This window comes from Oncorhynchus nerka, linkage group LG26, assembly GCF_034236695.1.
Source record: "Oncorhynchus nerka isolate Pitt River linkage group LG26, Oner_Uvic_2.0, whole genome shotgun sequence".
Classification (NCBI taxonomy): Eukaryota; Metazoa; Chordata; class Actinopteri; order Salmoniformes; family Salmonidae; genus Oncorhynchus; species Oncorhynchus nerka.
Window position 1 is genome coordinate 33,223,177 of NC_088421.1, and position 27,256 is coordinate 33,250,432.

The 27,256-nt window shown below is 45.3% G+C and overlaps 1 protein-coding gene across 1 annotated transcript in view; it reads left to right on the top strand.

Moving 5' to 3' along the window:
* The first annotated feature begins 943 nt into the window (after positions 1-943).
* Positions 944-27,256, top strand: part of baiap2l1b (BAR/IMD domain containing adaptor protein 2 like 1b) — an 82,004-nt gene continuing 55,691 nt past the window's right edge. Inside the window, 3 exon segments of the mRNA XM_065010457.1 lie at positions 944-1,321; positions 10,151-10,226; positions 10,487-10,573. Of these exon segments, the coding sequence (XP_064866529.1) occupies positions 1,271-1,321; positions 10,151-10,226; positions 10,487-10,573 (214 nt within the window). The 5' untranslated portion in view covers positions 944-1,270.

Sequence of the window (27,256 nt, forward strand, 5' to 3'; positions counted from 1 at the left end):
ATCACGAGGATGTCCTGAATCAGAGTTCGACATAGGCACTGCTGTAACACTTGTGTTATTATTATGGTGATTTATGTGGCTTGTGGTAGTTCTTCGTGATATCAATCTTCGCTTCACTTGTAAATGTTATATTACCACTTCAAGGATAAACTTTTTCTAGACTTCTGGCTCCCTTCAAGTAAAAGAGCCGGAACATTTGGCTAACAAACTTCGTTTTTAGTTTTTTTAAAACCTTCATTTAACTAGGCAAGTCAGTTAAGAACAAATGTACAATGATGGCCTACCCCGGGCAAACCTGGACGAGGCAGGAACTCCCAATCTCGGCCGGATGCAATACAGCCTGGATTCGAACCGGGGACTAATTATGCAGTGCCTTAGACCGCTGCGCCACTCGGGAGCCCAATATGCGTATACATTCACCTAGTACAATGAAAGAAAATGCAACTTTCCAATGTACCGCCCAGAAGTTATGCTACCATTATGTCAGATCGTGAAATGCGTGTTCAAATACATTTGTACCCGGACAAATTATTAGATGGCCTGAAAAACTAAAACTAGTAGCAATATGCAAATCAGGTAGCCAAATGAACGGTTCTTTCATCCGATGCGAAAAGATCCGTTCGTTTGCGAACGACCCATCACAATATTATGTCAAATTGCAGCAACCGGTTTGAGCCTGATAAAGTTTTGTTTCTCAATTTATCGAGACTGCGGGCAGGGAATTAGTGTGAAAGAAAGGGAAGGGTAGCCTAAATAAATGGTGTCTGGTGTTTTTCAATTATTAATCTTTGTATTGATAAATAGGATATGGATTATAATTATTCCATAGACTATACATATTCTGCCCACGTGGTTGGACATTGGTCGCCTCCAGGGAGCGCCCTACACCTGCCAGTGTCCACGGTCACCTTTCATAGCACTAATGAATGACGTCGAACAATAACACCCTGCCCGCCTACCTTTCCCACCAACCGACTCACTGTTAATCGAAGCAGAAGTTTGACAGCTCAGCTTTTACCCCAGGCCGTCCTTTGAGAACGCGCCGTTTGCACTTCACTTTTGCCTTCGGAAGAAATTGTCTCTCTCTTTTTCATGATCGACTACTGTAGAAGGGAAAGACAGGTAAATAGGATCTTTCTCGGCAGTCTATATGGAGCGCGCCATGTTATGAAGAATTCAATGAGTCGATAGTGTCACATATTTATTCTGTCTGGGGAGTTTATTCTGGACATTTGTATTGTTTTTAACGGGCGCTGATAGGGATATAACCATGTCGAGGGACCCTGAAGAAGTGAACAAGCTCACCGAAAGTACATACAAGGTAAACGACCGTATGAGTTGCTTGAGTCAATGTATTATAATGAACTGTGAATGAACCTTTATGAGATACCATAAATGGTCGGGCTTTCCCCGTGAAAACACCTCCCATATAAACACCTGCAATGTTGTTTTACTATGTAGGGTAATAACTTCCTCAGTTGCCTGAATTCCGAAAGTGGTGTTGATAACAGGTTGCTCACTACTTGTGTCACCCAAATATTGTAGGCCTATAGCCAGAGAGACTAGATATACACTACACATGCAAAAGTATGTGGACACCCCTTCAATTTAGTGGATTAGACTATTTCAGCCACACCCGTTGTCGACAGTTGAGCTGCCCCAGTCAACTGTAAGTGCTGTTATTGTGAAGTGGAAACTTCTAGCTCAACTACGAACTGGTAGGCCACAAAAGCTCACAGAACTGGACCTCTGAAGCACGTAGCACATAAAAATCCTCTGTCCTCGGTTGCAACACTCACTACCGAGTTCCAAACTGCCTCTGGAAGCAACATCAGCACAAGAGCTGTTCGATGTGAGCTTCATGAAATAGGTTTCCATGGCCAAGCAGCCGCCCCAAGCCTAAGCTTACCATCCACAATGCCAAACGTCGGCTGGAGTGGTGTAAAGTTCGTCGCCATTGGACTCTGGAGCCGTGGAAACGCGTTCTCTGGAGTGATGAATCAAGCTTCACCATCTTGCAGACCGACGGACTAATCTGTGTTTGGTGGATGCCAGGAGAACACTACCTGCCCAAATGCATAGTGCCAGCCGTAAAGTTTGGTGGAGGAGGAATAATGGTCTGGGGCTGTTTTTCATGCTTTTGGCTGGGCCCCTTAGTTCCAGCGAAGGGAACTCTTAACCCTACAGCATACAATTACATTCTAGACGATTCTGTGCTTCCAACTTTGTGGCAACAGTTTGGGGAAGGCCCTTTCTGGTTTCAGCATGACAATGACCCCGTGCACAAAGCGAGGACCATACAGAAATAGTTTGTCGAGGTCGGTGTGGAAAAACTTGACTGGCCTGCACAGAACCCTGACCTCAACCCCATCGAACACCTTTGGGATGAATTGGAACGCCAACTGCGATCCAGGCCTAATTGCCCAATATCAGTGCCCGACCTCACTAATGCTCTTGTGGCTGAATGGAAGCAAGTCCCCGCAATAATGTTCCAACATCTAGTGGAAAGCCTTATCAGAAGAGTGGAGGCTGTTATAGCAGCGGTGGGGGCAACTCCATATTATGCCCATGATTTTGGAATGAGATGTTCGATGAGCAGGTGTCAACATACTTTTGGTCATGAAGTGTACTATTGTACTATGCTATGCATGTACAGTAGACACACATGCCATAGGCTACTAAGAACATTATGTAGAGGAGAGATGGGCAACTTTGAAGCAGGTGGGGTCCGCAGTGGCTCATGGGTCTGCGTACCCACATCCATATCCACACATGCAGTCAGAGCGGCCCTAGCCAAAGATCATTTTTAAAAAGTTTGAGTTAATTTCCTGCAATTGTACACATTTTGCCATTGGGTGGGGACAAATGTTTGCAGTATTTAATTATATCAGATGATCAATGGGACCCCCGGTTGGTAATTCCACCATGCTTAGCCTACTACAAGTTTAGATAGCTTGCCGTTAGATTCATTTACCAATCTAAAACAATGTTAGCTGACATTGGCTAATCAAGTGACTGGCATAACAAGCGATCTGGTGATGCACAACCACATTTGGAGAGTTGATCCGCAGGCTGCCAGTTGCCCATCCCTGATGTAGAGGCACAAAGCATTTCTGTCGTGAGAGTCTTCAGTTAGCCTACACCTCTTGTGCCTAGCATCATTGAGCAAGCTTTCAAGTAGCCTACTGTCTACTTAAGACTGTAGCCTATACAGTTAAGTTCACTGGGATAATGAATAAGGGTTGTCCTAACTATGCCCTTTTTCATAGTGTAGCCCAGCAGTGATGTATTGTCATGGTTTCATCGGCTACACTTGTCATTAGGCAGGGTCTGAGTCTGGGTGGTTATAGCGAATAGACAGAATAGAAAGCAGAATAGCAGAGAAGTACTCCCCCTCATTGTTTTCTCCACCACATTTAATCCTTTTTTATCCCATCATTACTTCACTAATGTACATTGACCACACACCAGCTGTGTCAGTTAATGGCCTCTCATTTTGACAGATGAGTAGGTGGTATAACATCTATTGCTGGGAAAGCTGTCTTTTTTGGTGTTTTTTTCCGTCTCTGTCTTGGGTCCCTTTTTCTACATTTGAGTATGAGAAATGCTACTTAGTGTTCTATCACAATACAATGACCCTAAGTGTTACAGTATCCACATCAATGGATTCATTTGACACTTGTCAAAGCCATTGGAAAAACACTTTTTAGTCATACCCATTAATTAACCCCCTAGAGTCGATGTCCGCACCCCCACATAATAACAAAATCCGCCTGTTTAAGCCAGAGATATCGGTGGCCGAGCTACAGCTGTGTTTGTCAGACTATGAGACATCCTGAAAATCGCTCTTCTCACAAAAACATCTGTAGTGTCCGAATGGTTTGGCCTACAGATGAGACTCTCACGAACACGATGGTGTTCTTCGTTTATTTCAAGAAAGCTTACAAGACTCGTCTGAATGTAACCTGGTACCAGTTAAACAATTAATTGTAATGTATGGAATTATTTTAGTGTCCCAAAAAAAGGGGTTAAATATGGGTAAAAATACAATACCAATTATTTCCTTATCTTTCTTATATCTCTTCTATCTCTCAGATATAAGGACAGACACTTCAAAACAAACTTCCTGATGATTTATTTTGCCATGTCTGAATCTGTTATTCAATGCGTTTCGATGGGCTAATAGCAGTAAGGCCAAATTCAGTGTTTCATCAAATATATCTGTTTTGATACCTAAAGGGGTCCTAATATGAAATCAAGCTTTATTTCTATAGCACATTTCAGACAGGAATGCAACGCAATGCGCTTCACAGGACAAAACATAAGACAATACAAATGTACTACGTAAGAGGATAAAAACTCAAGAATAACAATACAAACTGAAATAGAAAAAAGCACCCTGAGGAAAAGCACCCTGAGGAAAAGCACCCTGAGGAAAAGCACCCTGAGGAAAAGCACCCTGAGGAAAAGCACCCTGAGGAAAAGCACCCTGAGGAAAAGCACCCTGAGGAAAAGCACCCTGAGGAAAAGCACCCCGAGGAAAAGCACCCCGAGGAAAAGCACCCCGAGGAAAAGCACCCCGAGGAAAAGCACCCCGAGGAAAAGCACCCCGAGGAAAAGCACCCCGAGGAAAAGCACCCCGAGGAAAAGCACCCCGAGGAAAAGCACCCCGAGGAAAAGCACCCCGAGGAAAAGCACCCCGAGGAAAAGCACCCTGAGGAAAAGCACCCTGAGGAAAAGCACCCTGAGGAAAAGCACCCTGAGGAAAAGCAAAACTAAGAGGAAAGCTAAAAAGATTTCAAATCTAATAGCTAAATGATCCTTGGTATGACCATCTTTAAAACAATTCCATATGTTCACTTAATAGAACCCCCCCCACACACACACACACACACACGGATTAGACTCTTAAGGATTAATGAGCTATTACTGTGTAACTCGCTCTGCTTGGTGTCAAGTGTTGCACCCTCACAGTGCACACACTCGACAGGTTGTTGAGGTGTGCTTTCTCTCTGCGATATGAAAGAAAGAAGGAACAAGTGGATGCCTTGATGTGCCTCTCACTGGCGTTGAAGTCCACCTCAGAGAGCAGTTAGACTGAGTTAGACTTTGGTCCCCTGAGACAGTCAGAACAGGAACAGAACAGCCCCCCTTTAGCTCCTCTCTCTCCTTGAGGTGATGATGAAACGGAGGGAAAAGTGTCCACAGGTTTAATTATTTAGCTGCAGGGTTTGACTGTGGTAAGATTAGACAGCCTCCCTCTCCTACTCCAACATCACCAGTTAGGTCTCAGTGGTAGGCAAGTCAACTGAGCTGCTCCTGACTGCTTATTAACATGGTCTTTATTCCTAATATGATGTGAGTACATGCAAAAGAGGATCGAAATGGTCCTATTTAAAATATTACCTGGGAGCCAAGCAGCATTATGCAGGATTTTATTTCCTTCTGAATAATAGAGACCTGCTTGAGCGTAGTAATGGATGAATTATAACCTGCCTCTGTATTATAACATACATACATAAAATAAGAAGTTTACTGCCAGATCAGTTGACTCACCAGTGAATTGCATACGGTCTACTTTTCATTGTGTAGTCTACTGTTTACTGTGTGACTGAATAGCCATAACATTTTACATTGCACTGGCTTCTCCTCCTGCTTTGTTCATAGACAAGACTGTACTGATATGCTATTATGGTTTTATATATAATTTCCCGGATTCTTGGGTGTAACTCACCCGTATCTTTCCAACCAGTATGTAAACATGATGTAACAGGGCATGTCATTAACAAATAAGAAAGCTATCAAATAAGAGAGAAGAGAAGAAGTGTGTACAGGAAGATAGACCCCTGAGACAATGATCATGATCCCGCAGAGAATCAATTATATAGGATGATAACAGAGCTGACGTTACTGGTCCCCAAGGATCCATATCAATCAAATCCATTGTAATTTTATTGAATGGAGGCTTCTGGGAAAATGAAGAAAATATGACAGAGACTTCTGAGAGAGAACTTGCATTCCTGATTTATTGAAATCAATTGGAGCTGTCCATAAAAAAAGCCTCTTGATATTGGAAATGATCTCTAAACATGCATAATAACATGCATCACTCTCTCGCTTTCTGATTCTCTTTTTTCTCTCATCTACTCCCATATTCTGTTTCCATTTGTGTCTCTTTCTCAGTCAGAGGAATGGCAGTGTTGCCATTGGAATGCAGATGAAAGCCAGAGCCTTTGTCAATCTCTGGTTAATCATTGGCTGCTTTGGTCATAGTCTGTAGAGCTAACTGTATTAGTTTAGTTTAGAGGTTATTAGTCACATGCACAGGTTAGCAGATGTCATTACAGGGTAAAGGGAAATTCTTAAGCTCCAACAGTGCAGGTCAAGAGAAGTGAATGGGGCAATAACACAAATGATAATATACACTTATTTACCACTGTAACAATGATAAATGTCCGTGGGGACGGCAGGGTAGCCTAGTGGTTAGAGCATTGGACTAGTAACTGAAAGGTTGCAAGTTTGAATCCCCGAGCTGACAAGGTACAAATCTGTCGTTCTGCCCCTGAACAAATCAAATCAAATCAAATGTATTTATATAGCCCTTTGTACATCAGCTGATATCTCAAAGTGCTGTACAGAAACCCAGCCTAAAACCCCAAACAGCAAGCAATGCAGGTGTAGAAGCACGGTGGCTAGGAAAAACTCCCTAGAAAGGCCAAAACCTAGGAAGAAACCTAGAGAGGAACCAGGCTATGTGGGGTGGCCAGTCCTCTTCTGGCTGTGCCGGGTGGAGATTATAACAGAACATGGCCAAGATGTTCAAATGTTCATAAATTACCAGCATGGTCGAATAATAATAAGGCAGATCAGTTGAAACTGGAGCAGCAGCACAGTCAGGTGGAAGTTGAAACTGGAACAGCAGCATGGCCAGGTGGACTGGGGACAGCAAGGAGTCATCATGTCAGATAGTCCTGGGGCATGGTCCTAGGGCTCAGGTCAGTTGAAACTGGAACAGCAGCATGGCCAGGTGGACTGGGGACAGCAAGGAGTCATCATGTAAGGTGGTCCTGGGGCATGGTCCTAAGGCTCAGGTCCTCCGAGAGAGAGAAAGAAAGAGAGAAGGAGAGAATTAGAGAACGCACACTTAGATTCACACAGGACACCGAATAGGACAGGAGAAGTACTCCAGATATCACAAACTGACCCCAGCCCCCCGACACATAAACTACTGCAGCATAAATACTGGAGGCTGAGACAGGAGGGGTCAGGAGACACTGTGGCCCCATCCGAGGACACCCCCGGACAGGGCCAAACAGGAAGGATATAACCCCACCCACTTTGCCAAAGCACAGCCCCCACACCACTAGAGGGATATCTTCAACCACCAACTTACCATCCTGAGACAAGGCTGAGTATAGCCCACAAAGATCTCCGCCACGGCACAACCCAAGGGGGGGGGGGGGGGGGCGCCAACCCAGACAGGATGGCCACAACAGTGAATCAACCCACTCAGGTGACGCACCCCCTCCAGGGACGCACCCCCTGAGAGAGCCCCAGTAAGCCAGTGACTCAGCCCCTGTAATAGGGTTAGAGGCAGAGAATCCCATTGGAAAGAGGGGAACCGGCCAGGCAGAGACAGCAAGGGTGGTTCGTTGCTCCAGAGCCTTTCCGTTCACCTTCCCACTCCTGGGCCAGACTACACTCAATCATATGACCCACTGAAGAGATGAGTCTTCAGTAAAGACTTAAAGGTTGAGACCGAGTTTGCGTCTCTGACATGGGTAGGCAGACCGTTCCATAAAAATGGAGCTCTATAGGAGAAAGCCCTGCCTCCAGCTGTTTGCTTAGAAATTCTAGGGACAATTAGGAGGCCTGCGTCTTGTGACCGTAGCGTACGTGTAGGTATGTACGGCAGGACCAAATCAGAGAGATAGGTAGGAGCAAGCCCATGTAATGCTTTGTAGGTTAGCAGTAAAACCTTGAAATCAGCCCTTGCTTTGAAAGGAAGCCAGTGTAGAGAGGCTAGCACTGGAGTAATATGATCAAATTTTTTGGTTCTAGTCAGGATTCTAGCAGCTGTATTTAGCACTAACTGAAGTTTATTTAGTGCTTTATCCGGGTAGCCGGAAAATAGAGCATTGCAGTAGTCTAACCTAGAAGTGACAAAAGCATGGATTAATTTTTCTGCATCATTTTTGGACAGAAAGTTTCTGATTTTTGCAATGTTAAGTAGATGGAAAAAAGCTGTCCTTGAAATGGTCTTGATATGTTCTTCAAAAGAGAGATCAGGGTCCAGAGTAACGCCGAGGTCCTTCACAGTTTTATTTGAGACGACTGTACAACCATTAAGATTAATTGTCAGATTCAACAGAAGATCTCTTTGTTTCTTGGGACCTAGAACAAGCATCTCTGTTTTGTCCGAGTTTAATAGTAGAAAGTTTGCAGCCATCCACTTCCTTATGTCTGAAACACATGCTTCTAGCGAGGGCAATTTTGGGGCTTCACCATGTTTCATTGAAATGTACAGCTGTGTGTCATCCGCATAGTAGTGAAAGTTTACATTATGTTTTCGAATAACATCCCCAAGAGGTAAAATATATAGTGAAAACAATAGTGGTCCTAAAACGGAACCTTGAGGAACACCGAAATTTACAGTTGATTTGTCAGAGGACAAACCATTCACAGAGACAAACTGATATCTTTCCGACAGATAAGATCTAAACCAGGCCAGACCATGTCCATGTAGACCAATTTGGGTTTCCAATCTCTCCAAAAGAATGTGGTGATCGATGGTATCAAAAGCAGCACTAAGGTCTAGGAGCACGAGGACAGATGCAGAGCCTCGGTCCGATGCCATTAAAATGTCATTTACCACCTTCACAGTGCTATGATGGGGTCTAAAACCAGACTGAAGCATTTCGTATACATTGTTTGTCTTCAGGAAGGCAGTGAGTTGCTGCGCAACAGCCCTCTCTAAAATTTTTGAGAGGAATGGAAGATTCGATATAGGCCGATTAGTTTTTTATATTTTCTGGGTCAAGGTTTGGCTTTTTCAAGAGAGGCTTTATTACTGCCACTTTTAGTGAGTTTGGTACACATCCAGTGGATAGAGAGCCGTTTATTATGTTCAACATAGGAGGGCCAAGCACAGGAAGCAGCTCTTTCAGTAGTTTAGTTGGAATAGGGTCCAGTATGCAGCTTGAAGGTTTAGAGGCCATGATTATTTTCATCATTGTGTCAAGAGATATAGTACTAAAACACTTGAGCGTCTCTCTTGATCCTAGGTCCTGGCAGAGTTGTGCAGACTCAGGACAACTGAGGTTTGGAGGAATACGCAGGTTTAAAGAGGAGTCCGTAATTTGCTTTCTAATAATCATAATCTTTTCCTCAAAGAAGTTCATGAATTTATCACTGCTAAAGTGAAAGTCATCCTCTCTTGGGGAATGCTGCTTTTTAGTTAGCTTTGCGACAGTATCAAAAAGGAATTTCAGATTGTTCTTATTTTCCTCAATTAAGTTAGAAAAATAGGATGATCGAGCAGCAGTAAGGGCTCTTCGGTACTGCACGGTACCGTCCTTCCAAGCTAGTCGGAAGACTTCCAGTTTGGTGTGGCGCCATTTCCGTTCCAATTTTCTGGAAGCTTGCTTCAGAGCTCGGGTATTTTCTGTGTACCAGGGAGCTAGTTTCTTAACAGGCAGTTAACCCACTGTTCCTAGGCCGTCATTGAAAATAAGAATTTGTTCTTAACTGACTTGCCGAGTTAAATTAAGGTAAAAAAAAAAGAAAGGAGCTGACTAGTGGTGGCTGTTCAGCAACCTGATGCTCTGGGGGTAGAAGCTATTGGCCAGTGTGTCAGTTTTAGCCAAGATGCTCTTATACAGAGTGATGTAAGTGGGGAGGACAGGCCGTGCCTGAGATCCCTGAGGTTCTTCTTGGTCTTCCTGTGACACCTGGTGTTGTAGGGTAGGCAGTGTGCACCCAATGGTGCGTTGGGCTGAGTCCCACCCTCTGTAGCCGTGTGAATGGTGTACCTACTCACTCACTCACTCACTAACAAACACTAAAGAGAGAAAGTGAGAAAAGGCTGAGAATATCTCATGTTGATGTGACCCCATTTAACCCAACTACCCATCTTCTCTCCTCTTCCCAGAATGTAATGGAACAGTTCAACCCTGGGCTCAGGAACCTGGTCAACCTGGGGAAGAGCTATGAGAAATCAGTGGCAGGTGAGCAGCCGTCTTATTGCTGAACTGTCCTGTTCTGTATCCTATTGCCATGGCAGGTTACTTGGTTACCAGAACGAGTCTCTGACCAACATTTATCTTCAGTTATCTCATGCATTAGTCATAGAGGGGTTCATTGTTGAAAGATGTATTATGTGTATAATAAACAGTAGGTCTGATTTTAAATTCAGGGTGCTTGTGTAGTAGTTCTTTTACACTCTGCATGTCCACATTTAGTAAAGCCATACTTGTTTTTTTTACAGCGATGAGCCTGGCTGGAAAGGTGTACTTTGATGCGGTCTCTAAGATCGGAGAGAATGCTGCGGTCTCTCCTGTCTCCAGGGAGTTGGGTAAGTCTTACCTCCCTGGCCATGTTACAGTCCATATCTGAACGTCTCAGATTTAACTCCATTGAGACCCTTGGTAGACCTCTTTTGGATCTCTTATTGATCTTTGTAGATTCATCACCTGTCCCCTTGGCGAGGGGGATGGTGCCGATAGTCCCTCCCATCCCAATGCCTCCCACAAACCCAGCTGTGGAGCTGAGCTTTGGCTGGACTGTACTGTATGTACATGAGTTTTACTCCAACGTGGTCACCAGCCAGCCAATAGCTCCAGTAAAGTGGCACCCATACACCTTAAATATACTACACGTCCAACTGGGATTCAATCCCATGGAGGAAAACTGCACTGATTTGACTTGCTCTGCCCAGTGATCACACCAATACACTTTAGCACAGCAAGGATCCACATCTGTCCCCTGAATCTGGATGCTCATTTTCAGCACTGTGTGTGTGTGTGTGTGTGTGTGTGTGTGTGTGTGTGTGTGTGTGTGTGTGTGTGTGTGTGTGTGTGTGGTACTGTCTGGGCTTCCCTGCTGCGCTGGGGAAAGCTGCTGATTAAATCCTGCTGCACAGTAAGACTGAGCTATACTTGTCTTCCTACATTATCAGGACCTCAATGTCCTATCAATTCACCTGAATGTCCTGAATTTGTTCAAATGCTATTTTAAGCTTAAGGGTAGGGGTTTTGGGGTTAGGTGTTAGATTCAGGGTTTGGGAAAATAGGATTTTTAATGATCAAATTTGTACACTCCAAAAAGTCCAGAAATGTCATGAAAGCTGTGTGTGTGTGTCATGGTTTCCGTTAGCTGGTAATTGCTGGCTTTTGGCCAATAAAAATAAACGAAAAGACAATAAATAAAATTGTTGCTGGCCAAATTGACAGGGAGAAAGAACAATATTCAGTATTCATTTTTATTGGTGGAAATACCAGTCCAAACACATTTGATGTCACGCTTGTTAGTTTACAGGTTGATTTGCATAATTTAGTTGATTTAAATTGGTGCGTGTGTATTTTCGTTAGTGGTTATGTAGGCTATCGTATTTATCCAACACAACTGTCACACACGAGCAACATACAAAGCCTATTTTGAGTGGAATTTCTGCTGCAGCACCTCAGCTGGTTGCTGCTGGAGTAAAACCATAGCTGTGGGATGTAGGGGTGCTGCAGCTACTCAGCTGGTTGCTGCTGGAGTAAAACCATAGCTGTGGGATGTAGGGGTGCTGCAGCTCCTCAGCTGGTTGCTGCTGGAGTAAAACCATAGCTGTGGGATGTAGGGGTGCTGCAGCACCTCAGCTGGTTGCTGCTGGAGTAAAACCATAGCTGTGGGATGTAGGGGTGCTGCAGCACCTCAGCTGGTTGCTGCTGGAGTAAAACCATAGCTGTGGGATGTAGGGGTGCTGCAGCACCTCAGCTGGTTGCTGCTGGAGTAAAACCATAGCTGTGGGATGTAGGGGTGCTGCAGCACCTCAGCTGGTTGCTGCTGGAGTAAAACCATAGCTGTGGGATGTAGGGGTGCTGCAGCACCTCCAGCTGGTTGCTGCTGGAGTAAAACCATAGCTGTGGGATGTAGGGGTGCTGCAGCCATAGCCTCAGCTGGTTGCTGCTGGAGCTAAAACCAAGCTGTGGGATGTAGGGGTGCTGCAGCTCCTCAGCTGGTTGCTGCTGGAGTAAAACCATAGCTGTGGGATGTAGGGGTGCTGCAGCACCTCAGCTGGTTGCTGCTGGAGTAAAACCATAGCTGTGGGATGTAGGGGTGCTGCAGCTCCTCAGCTGGTTGCTGCTGGAGTAAAACCATAGCTGTGGGATGTAGGGGTGCTGCAGCTCCTCAGCTGGTTGCTGCTGGAGTAAAACCATAGCTGTGGGATGTAGGGGTGCTGCAGCTCCTCAGCTGGTTGCTGCTGGAGTAAAACCATAGCTGTGGGATGTAGGGTGCTGCAGCACCTCAGCTGGTTGCTGCTGGAGTAAAACCATAGCTGTGGGATGTAGGGGTGCTGCAGCACCAGCTGGTTGCTGCTGGAGCCATAGCTGTGGATGTAGGGGTGCTGCAGCACCTCAGCTGGTTGCTGCTGGAGTAAAACCATAGCTGTGGGATGTAGGGGTGCTGCAGCACCTCAGCTGGTTGCTGCTGGAGTAAAACCATAGCTGTGGGATGTAGGGGTGCTGCAGCACCTCAGCTGGTTGCTGCTGGAGTAAAACCATAGCTGTGGGATGTAGGGGGTGCTGCAGCACCTCAGCTGGTTGCTGCTGGAGTAAAACCATAGCTGTGGGATGTAGGGGTGCTGCAGCACCTCAGCTGGTTGCTGCTGGAGTAAAACCATAGCTGTGGGATGTAGGGGTGCTGCAGCACCTCAGCTGGTTGCTGCTGGAGTAAAACCATAGCTGTGGGATGTATGCTGCAGCACCTCAGCTGGTTGCTGCTGGAGTAAAACCATAGCTGTGGGATGTAGGGTGCTGCAGCACCTCAGCTGGTTGCTGCTGGAGTAAAACCATAGCTGTGGGATGTAGGGGTGCTGCAGCACCTCAGCTGGTTGGCTGGAGTAAAACCATAGCTGTGGGATGTAGGGGTGCTGCAGCACCTCAGCTGGTTGCTGCTGGAGTAAAACCATAGCTGTGGGAGCACCTCAGGGTGCTGCAACCTCAGCTGGTTGCTGCTGGAGTAAAACCATGTGGGGTGCTGCAGCACCTCAGCTGGTTGCTGCTGGAGTAAAACCATAGCTGTGGGATGTAGCACCTCAGCTGGGCTGCTGCAGCATGTAGGGTGCTGCAGCACCTCAGCTGGTTGCTGCTGGAGTAAAACCATATGTAGCTGCAGCACCTCAGCTGGTTGGCTGGAGTAAAACCATAGCTGTGGGATGTAGGGGTGCTGCAGCACCTCAGCTGGTTGCTGCTGGAGTAAAACCATAGCTGTGGGATGTAGGGGTGCTGCAGCACCTCAGCTGGTTGCTGCTGGAGTAAAACCATAGCTGTGGGATGTAGGGGTGCTGCAGCACCTCAGCTGGTTGCTGCTGGAGTAAAACCATAGCTGTGGGATGTAGGGTGCTGCGGTTTCCATGTTCTCCTTTCCAGCCCTTGTTATGAGCTGTCCTCCCTCAGCAGCCTACACTGTGTTAAGGGTTCTTCTGTCTCTGGTAAAGCTGTGCTGTTAGGTTCTGCTGTCTCTGGTAAAGCTATGCTGTTAGGGGTTCTGCTGTCTCTGGTAAAGCTGTGCTGTTAGGCGTTCTGCTGTCTCTGGTAAAGCTATGCTGTTAGGTGTTCTGCTGTCTCTGGTAAAGCTATGCTGTCAGGCGTTCTGCTGTCTCTGGTAAAGCTGTGCTGTTAGGGGTTCTGCTGTCTCTGGTAAAGCTGTGCTGTTAGGGGTTCTGCTGTCTCTGGTAAAGCTGTGCTGTTAGGGTTCATGTCTGTTAGGGGTTCTGCTGTCTCTGGTAAAGCTGTGCTGTTAGGGGTTCTGCTGTCTCTGGTAAAGCTGTGCTGTTAGGGGTTCTGCAGTCTCTGGTAAAGCTGTGCTGTTAGGGGTTCTGTTAAATCTGGTTTAGGGTCTCTGCTGTCTCTGGTAAGCTGTGCTGTTAGGGTTATGCTGTCTCTGGTAAAGCTATGCTGTTAGGGGTTCTGTCTCTGGTAAAGCTGTGCTGTTAGGGGTTCTGCTGTCTATGGTAATGCTGTGCTGTTAGGGGTTCTTCTGTCTCTGGTAAAGCTGTGCTGTTAGGGGTTCTGTTGTCTCTGGTAAAGCTGTGCTGTTAGGGGGTTCTTCTGTCTCTGGTAAAGCTATGCTGTTAGGGGTTCTTCTGTCTCTGGTAGTAAATCTGTGCTGTTAGGGTTCTCCTGTCTCTGGTAAAGCTGTGCTGTTAGGGGTTTCTTCTGGTAAAGCTCTGTTAGTCTTCTGTCTCTGGTAAAGTGCTGTTAGGGTTCTGCTGTCTCTGTTGTGCTGTTAGGCATTCTGCTGTCTCTGGTAAAAAGCTGTGCTGTTAGGCTTTGTCTCTGTAATGCTGTGCTGTTAGGGGGTTCTGCTGTCTCTGGTAAAGCTGTGCTGTTAGGGTTCTGCTGTCTCTGGTAAAGCTATGCTGTTAGGTTCTGCTGTCTCTGGTAAAGCTATGCTGTTAGGCGTTCTGCTGTCTCTGGTAAAGCTGTGCTGTTAGGGTTCTGCTGTCTCTGGTAAAGCTGTGCTGTTAGGGGGTTCTGCTGTCTCTGGTAAAGCTGTGCTGTTAGGGTTCTGCTGTCTCTGGTAAAGCTGTGCTGTTAGGGGTTCTGCTGTCTCTGGTAAAGCTGTGCTGTTAGGGTTCTGCTGTCCTCCATTGCAACTACCTTCCGCTGCTTTGCCTTTGTCCAGAGCAGTAACAGCAACCCAGTATGTGTTTCCATTGTCCAGTTTGTTTAATAGTGTACAATTGAATTCAATAGAATTCCCCTCAGGGGAAATCCAAATAAAGGATTGCGGTAGAGAACCCAGTCAGAGGCAGTCAGTAGCAGTTCTGGGTATGTGTCTGTAGTTTCTACTCCTCCTGGTCCTGTAACTGATCCATGTGAAAGGGAACCAGTTATAGGTGAGACTTTGACCTCTCCACCCAGCTGAGTCACACTGACCGCTGGCCCTAATCCTCCCCCTGTGTGTCTGAGTCGGGGACAGTCAGGGAAAAGGTGCAGGGTGTATAGAGTCCTCTGGTATGTGTCTAATCTAGCCTAATGAAGGCTGTTAACCCAGAACACTGAGTGTGAATACAGCTGTTTATAAACAGTGCATTCAGAAAATATTCAGACCCATTGATTCTTTCTACATTTTGTTACGTTACAGCCTTATTCTAAAATGTATTACATATTTTTTTCTCCTCATCAATCTGCACACAATACCCCATAATGACAAAGCAAGGTTTTTGACAATTTTGTAAATGTGTATATATTTATAAAAAAATGAACCACTGAAATATTACATATACATAAGAATTCAGACCCTTCACTCAGTAGTTTGTTGCAGCACCCTTGGCGGCGATCACAGCCTTGCGTCGTCTTGGGTATGATGCTACAAGCGTACAGCCTCGAGCCTTCTTGGGTATGATGCTACAAGCTTACAGCCTGGAGTCTTCTTGGGTATGACGCTACAAGCTTACAGCCTGGAGTCTTCTTGGGTATGATGCTACAAGCTTACAGCCTGGAGTCTTCTTAGGTATGACGCTACAAGCTTACAGCCTGGAGTCTTCTTGGGTATGATGCCACAAGCTTACAGCCTGGAGTCTTCTTGGGTATGACGCCACAAGCTTACAGCCTGGAGTCTTCTTGGGTATGACGCTACAAGCTTACAGCCTGGAGTCTTCTTGGGTATGACGCTACAAGCTTACAGCCTGGAGTCTTCTTGGGCATGACGCCACAAGCTTACAGCCTGGAGTCTTCTTGGGCATGACGCCACAAGCTTACAGCCTGGAGTCTTCTTGGGTATGAAGCTACAAGCTTACAGCCTGGAGTCTTCTTGAGTATGACGCTACAAGCTTACAGCCTGGAGTCTTCTTGGGTATGACGCTACAAGCTTACAGCCTGGAGTCTTCTTGGGTATGACGCTACAAGCTCACAGCCTGGAGTCTTCTTGGGTATGACGCTACAATTTTACAGCCTCGAGTCTTCTTGGGTATGACGCTACAAGCTTGGCATACCTATATTTCTTCTCTGCAGATCCTCTCAAGCTCTGTCAGGTTGGATGGGGAGCATCACTACACAGCTATATTCGGGTCTCTCCAGAGTTGTTCGATCTGGTTCATGTCCAGGCTCTGGCTGGGCCACTCAAGGACATTCAGAGACTTGTCCTGAAGCCACTCCTGCATTGTCTTGGCTGTGTGCTAAGGGTCTTGTCCTGTTGGAAGGTGAACCTTCACCCCAGTCGGTTTTCGTCAAGGATCTCACTGTACTTTGCGCTGTTCATCTTTCTCTCAATCCTGACTAGTCTCCCTGCTGCTGAAAAACATCCCTGCAGCATGATCCTGCCACCACCATGCTTCACCGTAGGGATGGTGACAAGTTTCCTCCAGACGTGATGCTTGGCATTCAGGCCAAAGAGTTCAATCTTGGTTTCGTCAGACCAGAGAATCTTGTTTCTCATGGTCTCAGAGTCCTTTGGTGCCTTTTGGCAAACTCCAAGTGGGATGTTGTGTGCCTTTTTACTGGGGAGTGGCTTCCGTCTGGTCACTCTACCATAAAGGCCTGATTGGTGGAGTGCTGCAGAGATGATTGTCCTTCTGGAAGGTTCTCCCATCTCCACAGAGATACTCTGGAGCTCTGTCAGGGTGACCATCGGGTTCTTGGTCACCACCCTTGACCAAGGCCCTTCTTCCCCAAATGCTCAGTTTGGCCAGGCAGCCAGCTCTAGGAAGAGTCTTGGTGGTTCAAAACGTATTCCATTTAAGAATGCTGGAGGCCACTGTTCTTGGGGACCTTCAATGCTGCAGACATTTTTTGGTACCCATCCCCAGATGTATGCCTCGACACAATCCTGTCTCGGAGCTCTACGGATAATTCCTTCAACCTCACGGCTTGGTTTTTGCTCTGAAATGCACTGTCAACTGTGGGACCTTATATAGACAGGTGTGTGCCTTTCCAAATCATGTCCAATCAATTGAATTTGCCACAGATGGACTCCAATCAAGTTGTAGAAACATCTCAAGGATGATCAGTGGAAACGGGATGCATCTGAGCTCAATTTCGAGTCTCATAGCAAAGGGTCTGAATACTTATGTAAATGAGGTATTTCTTGTTTTTATTTTGAAATAATTTGCATTAACATTTCTGAAAACCTGTTTTCGCTTTGTCTTTGTGGGGTTGTGTGTGTACATTGATGAGGATTTTTTTAAACATTTAATTATTTTTAGAATAAGACCTCAAGGTAACAAAATGTGGAAAAGGTGAAGGGGTCTGAATACTTTCCTTAATGTACTGTATAGCAGACCGCTCTGTAATGCTTAACCAGTGACCACCACATGCAGCTGCCTCTGAGAACAATGTGGCTTTACTCTTCACCAACTGGCTTGTCAGGACCAATGCGATCAATACAAAGAACTCTGATTTAATGTATAGTATAATCCAAAGTTGAGGCCCTCTCTATTTGAATTACAGTACATCGAAAGGTTGCAAGTTCAAATCCCCGAGCTGACAAGGTACAAATCTGTCGTTCTGCCCCTGAACAGGCAGTTAACCCACTGTTCCTAGGCCGTCATTGAAAATAAGAATTTGTTCTTAACTGACTTGCCTAGTTAAATAAAGGTAAAATAAATAACATAAATTCAGGAATTGAACTGGGCATGTACTCTAACTTCACGTGGAAATTATCTTTCACATCTTAAGTTCCTGCATTGACTTCTATTGAGTTGTCATATTGGGAAATGAATATGGCAGCAACTACTCCTTTCCAGGTCCTGTATGTAAAAAGTTCTGAGTGTCGGCCCATAACCACTAAGTCCTATTTCCTCAGCCTTTATCTTGGAACGTTAAAGTCGAAATTCATGGAAAAGCTGTAAGGACCAATGTCCTACCGGTCGGTCAATGATGAGGGTGCATGTTGCGAGAGCCTTCCTGTCGGAGCCTGATAAACCTTGAGTTGCAGCAGTCTCTGCATCAGTCAGGCCTCCCTCCGTGCCTCTGTAACCTGTGGAATATCTGGAGTCTACTGAGCTGCCACATAGAAACCTGAGCTGATCAGCCCAGAAACCAGAGACTCTTGAGTCAGTGGAGGATTGACTCATACCTTCCTTCCCTCCCTCTCCTGCTTCTTCCCTCCACATTCACCTCCTCCCCTCACTCCCTCTCCTGCTTCTTCCCTCCACGTTCACCTCCTCCCCTCCCTCCCTCTCCTGCTTCCTCCCTCCACCTCCAGGGTTCAAATGTCAGCATGAAGGACTGTCCTTTCATTCTTTCATCCAGGAAGCCAAACACCCAGACTCGTGACCTTTTCTGGTTGACATTGCTAACAGTCACTGTCACAGTTGACCTAATGAAGATGGAGGTTTGAACAAGACACAGTAGTCCTTACTGTTCTTAATATCATTAAACCCTGTTCTCTGTCTCACTGTCTCTGAGATGTAACCCAACTCTCTGTTCTCTGTCTCACTGTCTCTGAGATGTAACCCAACTCTCTGTTCTCTGTCTCACTGTCTCTGAGATGTAACCCAACTCTCTGTTCTCTGTCTCACGGTCTCTGAGATGTAACCCAACTCTCTGTCTCACGGTCTCTGAGATGTAACCCAACTCTCTGTTCTCTGTCTCACTGTCTCTGAGATGTAACCCAACTCTCTGTTCTCTGTCTCAGAGATGTAACCCAACTCTCTGTCTCACAGTCTCTGAGATGTAACCCAACTCTCTGTTCTCTCTCACAGTCTCTGAGATGTAACCCAACTCTCTGTTCTCTGTCTCAGTCTCTGAGATGTAACCCAACTCTCTGTTCTCTGTCTCACTGTCTCTGAGATGTAACCCAACTCTAGGTTCTCTGTCTCACTGTCTCTGAGATGTAACCCAACTCTCTGTTCTCTGTCTCACTGTCTCTGAGATGTAACCCAACTCTCTGTTCTCTGTCTCTGAGATGTAACCCAACTCTCTGTTCTCTGTCTCACGGTCTCTGAGATGTAACCCAACTCTCTGTTCTCTGTCTCACTGTCTCTGAGATGTAACCCAACTCTCTGTTCTCTGTCTCACTGTCTCTGAGATGTAACCCAACTCTCTGTTCTCTGTCTCACTGTCTCTGAGATGTAACCCAACTCTCTGTTCTCTGTCTCACTGTCTGAGATGTAACCCAACTCTCTGTTCTCTGTCTCACTGTCTCTGAGATGTAACCCAACTCTCTGTTCTCTGTCTCTGAGACGTAACCCAACTCTCTGGTCTGTCTCACAGTCTCTGAGATGTAACCCAACTCTGTTCTCTGTCTCAGTCTCTGAGATGTAACCCAACTCTCTGTTCTCTGTCTCACTGTCTCTGAGATGTAACCCAACTCTCTGTTATCTGTCTCACTGTCTCTGAGATGTAACCCAACTCTCTGTTCTCTGTCTCACTGTCTCTGAGATGTAACCCAACTCTCTGTTCTCTGTCTCACTGTCTCTGAGATGTAACCCAACTCTCTGTTCTCTGTCTCAGATGTAACCCAACTCTCTGTTCTCTGTCTCTGAGATGTAACCCAACTCTCTGTTCTCTATCTCAGTCTCTGAGATGTAACCCAACTCTCTGTTCTCTGTCTCACTGTCTCTGAGATGTAACCCAACTCTCTGTCTCACTGTCTCTGAGATGTAACCCAACTCTCTGTTCTCTGTCTCACTGTCTCTGAGATGTAACCCAACTCTCTGTTCTCTGTCTCTGAGACGTAACCCAACTCTCTGTCTCACTGTCTGAGATGTAACCCAACTCTCTGGTCTGTCTCACAGTCTCTGAGATGTAACCCAACTCTCTGTTCTCTGTCTCAGTCTCTGAGATGTAACCCAACTCTCTGTTCTCTGTCTCTGAGATGTAACCCAACTCTCTGTTCTCTGTCTCTGAGATGTAACCCAACTCTCTGTTCTCTGTCTCAGTCTCTGAGATGTAACCCAACTCTCTGTTCTCTGTCTCACTGTCTCTGAGATGTAACCCAACTCTCTGTTCTCTGTCTCACTGTCTCTGAGATGTAACCCAACTCTCTGTTCTCTGTCTCACTGTCTCTGAGATGTAACCCAACTCTCTCTGTTCTGTCTGTCTCTGAGATGTAACCCAACTCTCTGTTCTCTGTCTCAGTCTCTGAGATGTAACCCAACTCTCTGTTCTCTGTCTCACTGTCTCTGAGATGTAACCCAACTCTCTCTGTTCTCTGTCTCACTGTCTCAGATGTAACTCAACTCTCTGTCTCTGAGATGTGTAACCCAACTCTCTGTTCTCTGTCTCACTGTCTCTGAGATGTAACCCAACTCTCTGTTCTCTGTCTCTGAGATGTAACCCAACTCTCTGTTCTCTGTCTCAGTCTCTGAGATGTAACCCAACTCTCTGTTCTCTGTCTCACTGTCTCTGAGATGTAACCCAACTCTCTGTTCTCTGTCTCACTGTCTCTGAGATGTAACCCAACTCTCTGTTCTCTGTCTCACTGTCTCTGAGATGTAACCCAACTCTCTGTTCTCTGTCTCTGAGATGTAACCCAACTCTCTGTTCTCTGTCTCAGTCTCTGAGATGTAACCCAACTCTGTTCTCTGTCTCACTGTCTCTGAGATGTAACCCAACTCTCTGTTCTCTGTCTCACTGTCTCTGAGATGTAACCCAACTCTCTGTTCTCTGTCTCACTGTCTCTGAGATGTAACCCAACTCTCTGTTCTCTGTCTCACTGTCTCTGAGATGTAACCCAACTCTCTGTTCTCTGTCTCTGAGATGTAACCCGACTCTATGTTCTCTGTCTCACGGTCTCTGAGATGTAACCCAACTCTCTGTTCTCTGTCTCAGAGACGTAACCCAACTCTCCGTCTCACTGTCTGAGATGTAACCCAACTCTCTGGTCTGTCTCACAGTCTCTGAGATGTAACCCAACTCTCTGTTCTCTCTCACAGTCTCTGAGATGTAACCCAACTGTCTGTTCTCTGTCTCAGTCTCTGAGATGTAACCCAACTCTCTGTTCTCTGTCTCACTGTCTCTGAGATGTAACCCAACTCTCTGTTCTCTGTCTCACTGTCTCTGAGATGTAACCCAACTCTCTGTTCTCTGTCTCACTGTCTCTGAGATGTAACCCAACTCTCTGTTCTCTGTCTCTGAGATGTAACCCAACTCTCTGTTCTCTGTCTCACGGTCTCTGAGATGTAACCCAACTCTCTGTTCTCTGTCTCAGTCTCTGAGATGTAACCCAACTCTCTGTTCTCTCTGTCTCTGAGATGTAACCCAACTCTCTGTTCTCTGTCTCAGTCTCTGAGATGTAACCCAACTCTCTGTTCTCTGTCTCACTGTCTCTGAGATGTAACCCAACTCTCTGTTCTCTGTCTCACTGTCTCTGAGATGTAACCCAACTCTCTGTTCTCTGTCTCACTGTCTCTGAGATGTAACCCAACTCTCTGTTCTCTGTCTCACTGTCTCTGAGATGTAACCCAACTCTCTGTTCTCTGTCTCACTGTCTCTGAGATGTAACCCAACTCTCTGTTCTCTGTCTCACTGTCTCTGTAACTCTCTCTGTTCTCTGTCTCTGAGATGTAACCCAACTCTCTGTTCTCTGTCTCACTGTCTCTGAGATGTAACCCAACTCTCTGTTCTCTGTCTCACTGTCTCTGAGATGTAACCCAACTCTCTGTTCTCTGTCTCACTGTCTCTGAGATGTAACCCAACTCTCTCTGTTCTCTGTCTCACTGTCTCTGAGATGTAACCCAACTCTCTGTTCTCTGTCTCTGAGATGTAACCCAACTCTCTGTTCTCTGTCTCACTGTCTCTGAGATGTAACCCAACTCTCTGTTCTCTGTCTCACTGTCTCTGAGATGTAACCCAACTCTCTGTTCTCTGTCTCACTGTCTCTGAGATGTAACCCAACTCTCTGTTCTCTGTCTCTGAGATGTAACCCAACTCTCTGTTCTCTGTCTCACTGTCTCTGAGATGTAACCCAACTCTCTGTTCTCTGTCTCACTGTCTCTGAGATGTAACCCAACTCTCTGTTCTCTGTCTCACTGTCTCTGAGATGTAACCCAACTCTCTGTTCTCTGTCTCTGAGATGTAACCCAACTCTCTGTTCTCTGTCTCACTGTCTCTGAGATGTAACCCAACTCTCTGTTCTCTGTCTCTGAGATGTAACCCAACTCTCTGTTCTCTGTCTCACTGTCTCTGAGATGTAACCCAACTGTCTCTGAGATGTAACTCTCTGTTCTCTGTCTCACTGTCTCTGAGATGTAACCCAACTCTCTGTTCTCTGTCTCACTGTCTCTGAGATGTAACCCAACTCTCTGTTCTCTGTCTCTGAGATGTAACCCAACTCTCTGTTCTCTGTCTCACGGTCTCTGAGATGTAACCCAACTCTCTGTTCTCTGTCTCTGAGACGTAACCCAACTCTCTGTCTCACTGTCTCTGAGATGTAACCCAACTCTCTGGATGGTTTGAAACTCGAGAAGTAAACTGAAGTGCAGCAATGCACAGTGTCACCTCTCATGTGTCTGCCAGGCAGCTCCTTCTCAACCAGTGCTGTGAGGCAAGTTGTTAGTCTCACTGTGAAAAATGTAGTTTTGTTTTTGGACAGCGTTCCTATTCTGTCCTGTCACCATGGATGGCCAGATTATCTGAAAGCCCGTCCAGATGGTGCCTTTGTCCACCCCAGTGTTGTGAAGTAGGATGTTGTCTCGCTGGGACAACGTTGGGAGAACGTTCCCACTGTCCCATCACACACACACACTGCCGTCTGCTCCAGTGTTTTGAATGGCTAACAACCCATTTAGATAACCCATGTTTTGCAATGTGTCAGGTGGCACCTGCTGTTGATGCTAGGATTCTTTTCCCTGCAGTCAAAAACATCGGAGGGACTGTGGGACGATTTGCATGCAAGCAATAGAGATGCTTTTTCCCAAACAACTTGGAGTGAGTGTGTTTGTGTGTACATTCCAGATGTTATCAGATGTAAATTATGATTATTTATCTATTGCATACTGCAGATTATAAACTGGGTGGTTCGAGCCCTGAATGCTGTGGTATATCAGACTGTATACCAACATGTATTTTTTCTGCTCTAATTACATTGGTAACCAGTTTATAATAGCAATAAGGCACCTCAGGGGGTTGTGGTATATGGCCAATATTCATTCCATTGCTAATGCCTGTATCCAGACACTCTGCATTGCTTCGTGCATAAGAACAGCCCTTTACCGTGGTATTTTGGCCATATACCACACCCTCTCGGGCCTTATTGCTTAAATATACACAGTGTACAAAACATTAGGAACACCTTCCTAATATTGAGTTGCACCCGCTTTTGCCCTCAGAACAGCCTCAATTCGTCTGGGCATTAACTCTACGAGGTGCCGAAAGCGTTCCACAAGGATGCTGGCCCATGTTGACTCCAATACTTCCCACAGTTGTGTCAAGTTGGCTGGATGTCCTTTGGGTGGTGGACCATTCTTGAGACACACGGGAAACTGGTGTGTGAAAAACCCCAGCAGCATTGCAGTTCTTGACACAAACTGTTGCACCTGGCACCTACTACCATACCCCTTTCAAAGGCACTTATATGTTGTCTTGCCCATTCACCCTCTGAATGGCACACATACACAATCCATGTCTCACTTGTCTCAAGGCTTAAAAATTCTTCGTTAACCCGTCTCCTCCCCTTCATCTACACTGATTGAAGTGGATTTAACAGGTGACATCAATAAGGGATCATAGCTTTCACCTGGATTCACCTGGTCAGTCTGTCATGGAAAGATCAGGTGTCCTTAATGTTTTGTACACTCAGTGTATATAGTTGTGTAAGTTATGTTTTGGGACAAACACTTTGGGACAAAGACTTCAAAAATGTAACTTATTGGCATTCAACTTGCCTGGACACCAATCTGCTCAAACAAATGATATATTCATGTTGCTTTATTTTAGAAAGCCAGTGACTGTTTCAAGACTTCCCATCCTAACCTGTAATGAATATCACTGAGCACTGCAGTCATATTGATGTACAGTCATCTGTCTAATTTGCATTTGTTTCCTGCAGCCATTACTGATCCAATCTCCTCATCACAGAATAGTCTCCTTATCCTGGAATAGTCCCACATAATCTTTCTGTTTATGGCTGCTACTGAAATTAGCCTTATGTCCCATTTATTATTTTACATTTTTTTAACCTTTTTATTTAACTAGGCAAGTCAGTTAAGAACAAATTCTTATTTACAATGACAGCCTTGGAACAGTGGGTTAACTGCCTTGTTCAGGGGGAGAATGACATGTTTACCTTGTCAGCTCAGGGATTCGATCTAGCAACCTTTCGGTTATTGTCCCAACGCGCTAACCACTAGGCTACCTGCTGCCCCCATAGGGCCCTATTCCCCAGAAAGTACACTGCATATGGAATAAGGTACCATTTAGGGGTTTCTTAATGTTGTGAAAAACCCTTTACCGAAAAGGGATGTTTTGTTTTTTCACCCACAAAATCACAGTGCTGTTATCACAAACACATTATTTTCTGTGTTATAGACTAACTAGACAATAGGCAATAAAGGCCATGGGGAAAGTTGTGTAGTTGAAGTATAACAACTACTTAGGTGTATTTGCGAGGGATGCATGACAAGACAATGCAAGATGCAGATTACTAAGACATATGCGCCCCATGGTTCTTTCTGCTTACCCTCTCCTCTCTCTCCCTCATGCTGGCTTGCCTGGGGCGTATTCATTACACTGATTCTGTTGCAAAACGTTTCTGAATGGAAGCAAACGGAACGAAACTGAGAAGGACCTACCTGAATTTGTCCAATAGAAACTCTTGTTTTAGTTGCCATCTGTTTGCACTAATGATTACACCCCTGCTCTTCTTTTTGGTAATGATGCGAGTGTGTGTTCAGTCTGTTGCCTGTAGAATATCCTATTGATTGATTGATGATAGACAGGTCCTGCTTCACTGAAGTTGCAAGCCAAGAAATTGGGAGATACAGCATTCCAAATTTGCGATACTGTTGAAGTGGGAAGTTTATATACACCTTAGCCAAATACATTTAAACTCAGTTTTTCACAATTCCTGACATTTAATCCTCGTAAAAATTCCCTGTCTTAGGTCAGTTAGGATCACCACTTTATTTTAAGAATATAGAATAATAAGTGGGTCAGAAGTTTACATACACTCAATTATTTGGTAGCATTGCCTTTAAATTGTTTAACTTGGGTCAAACATTTTGGGTAGCCTTCCCCAAGCTTCCCACAATAAGTTGGGTGAATTTTGAAAAACAAAATCCTCCTAACAGAGCTGGTGTAACTGAGTCAGGCTTGTAGGCCTCCTTGCTCGCACACACTTTTTCAGTTCTGCCCACACATTTTCTATGGGATTGAGGTCAGGGCTTTGTGATGGCCATTCCAATACTTTGACTTTGTTGTCCTTAAGCCATTTTGCCACAACTTTGGAAGTATGCTTGGGGTCATTGTCCATTTGGAAGAGCCGTTTGCGACCAAGCTTTAACTTCCTGACTGATGTCTTGAGATTTTGGTTTAATATATCCACATAATTTTTCGTCCTCATGATGACGTCTATTTTGTGAAGTGCATCAGTCCCTCCTGCAGCAAAGCACCTCCACAACATGATGCTGCCACCCCCGTGCTTCACGGTTGGGATGGTGTTCTTCGGCTTGCAAGCCTCTCCTTTTTCCTCCAAACATAACGATGGTCATTATAGCCAAACAATTCTATTTTCGTTTCATCAGACCAGAGGACGTTTCTCCAACAAGTATGATCTTTGTCCCCAGTGCGGTTGCAAACCGTAGTCTGGCTTTTTTATAGCGTTTCAGAGCAGTGGCTTCTTCCTTGCTGAGCGGCCTTTCAGGTTATGTTGATATACTTTTGTACCTGTTTCCTCCAGCATCTTCACCAGGTCCTTTGCTGTTGTTCTGTGATTGATTTGCACCAAAGTACGTTCATCTCTAGGAGACAGAACGCGTCTCCTTCCTGAACAGTATGACTGCTGCGTGGTCCCATGGTGTTTATACTTGCGTACTATTGTTTGTACAGATAAACGCGGTACCTTCAAGCGTTTGGAAATTGCTCCCAAGGATAAACCAGACTTGTGGAGGTCTTGGCTGATTCATTTGATTTTCCCATGATGTCAACTAAAGAGGCACTGAGTTTGAAGGTAGGCCTTGAAATACATCCACAGGTACATCTCAATTGACTCAAATTATGTCAATTAGCCTATCCAACTTCTAAAGCCATGACATTTTCTGTAATTTTCCAAGCTGTTTAAAGGCACACTCAACTTAGTGTATGTAAACTTCTGACCCACTGGAATTGTGATACAGTGAATCATAAGTGAAATAATCTGTCTGTAAACAGTTTTTGGAAAAATGACTTTTGTCATGCACAAAGTAGATGTCCTAACCGACTTGCCAGAACTATAGTTTGTTAACAAGAAATTTGTGGAAAAGTGAGTTTTAATGACTACAACCTAAATGTACAGTCGTGGCCAAAAATATTGGCACCCCTGCACTTTTTTCAAACAATGCAGCATTTCTTCCAGAAAACTGTTGAAATCAAAACATATTTTGGTATCCACATATGTATGTCTTCAGTGTGCAGTTGAACAAAACAAAATACATTAATAATTTACTGAATCTTTGCTAATTCCACAAAGAAATCCTAAAATAAGATGATTCTCATTTACTTTGGAATTGAACTCACCTAAGGTGAGTTGAAGGTGCCTGCAGTATAAAACTCACATATTAAACCAGTTTAAATAGAGAAAATGACTCATTGTTTTGTTTAACTGTGTGTACTGACAAACATGGATGAAAGAAAGAAAACAGAGTTATCTGAGGTCAGACACAAGATTACAAGTCCATCTCCAGAGACCTTGATGTTCCTGTTTCCACCGTACATAATGTTATCAAGAAGTTTGTGGCCCACACCCTGTCGCCCACCTCCCAGGAGGCCGAAGAGACCTTGATGTTCTGTTTCCACCGTACATAAATGTTAACAAGAAGTTTGTGGCCCACACCACTGTCTCCCACCTCCCCTGGAGGTGGCCGCAAGAGACCTTGATGTTCCTGTTTCCACCGTACATAATGTTATCA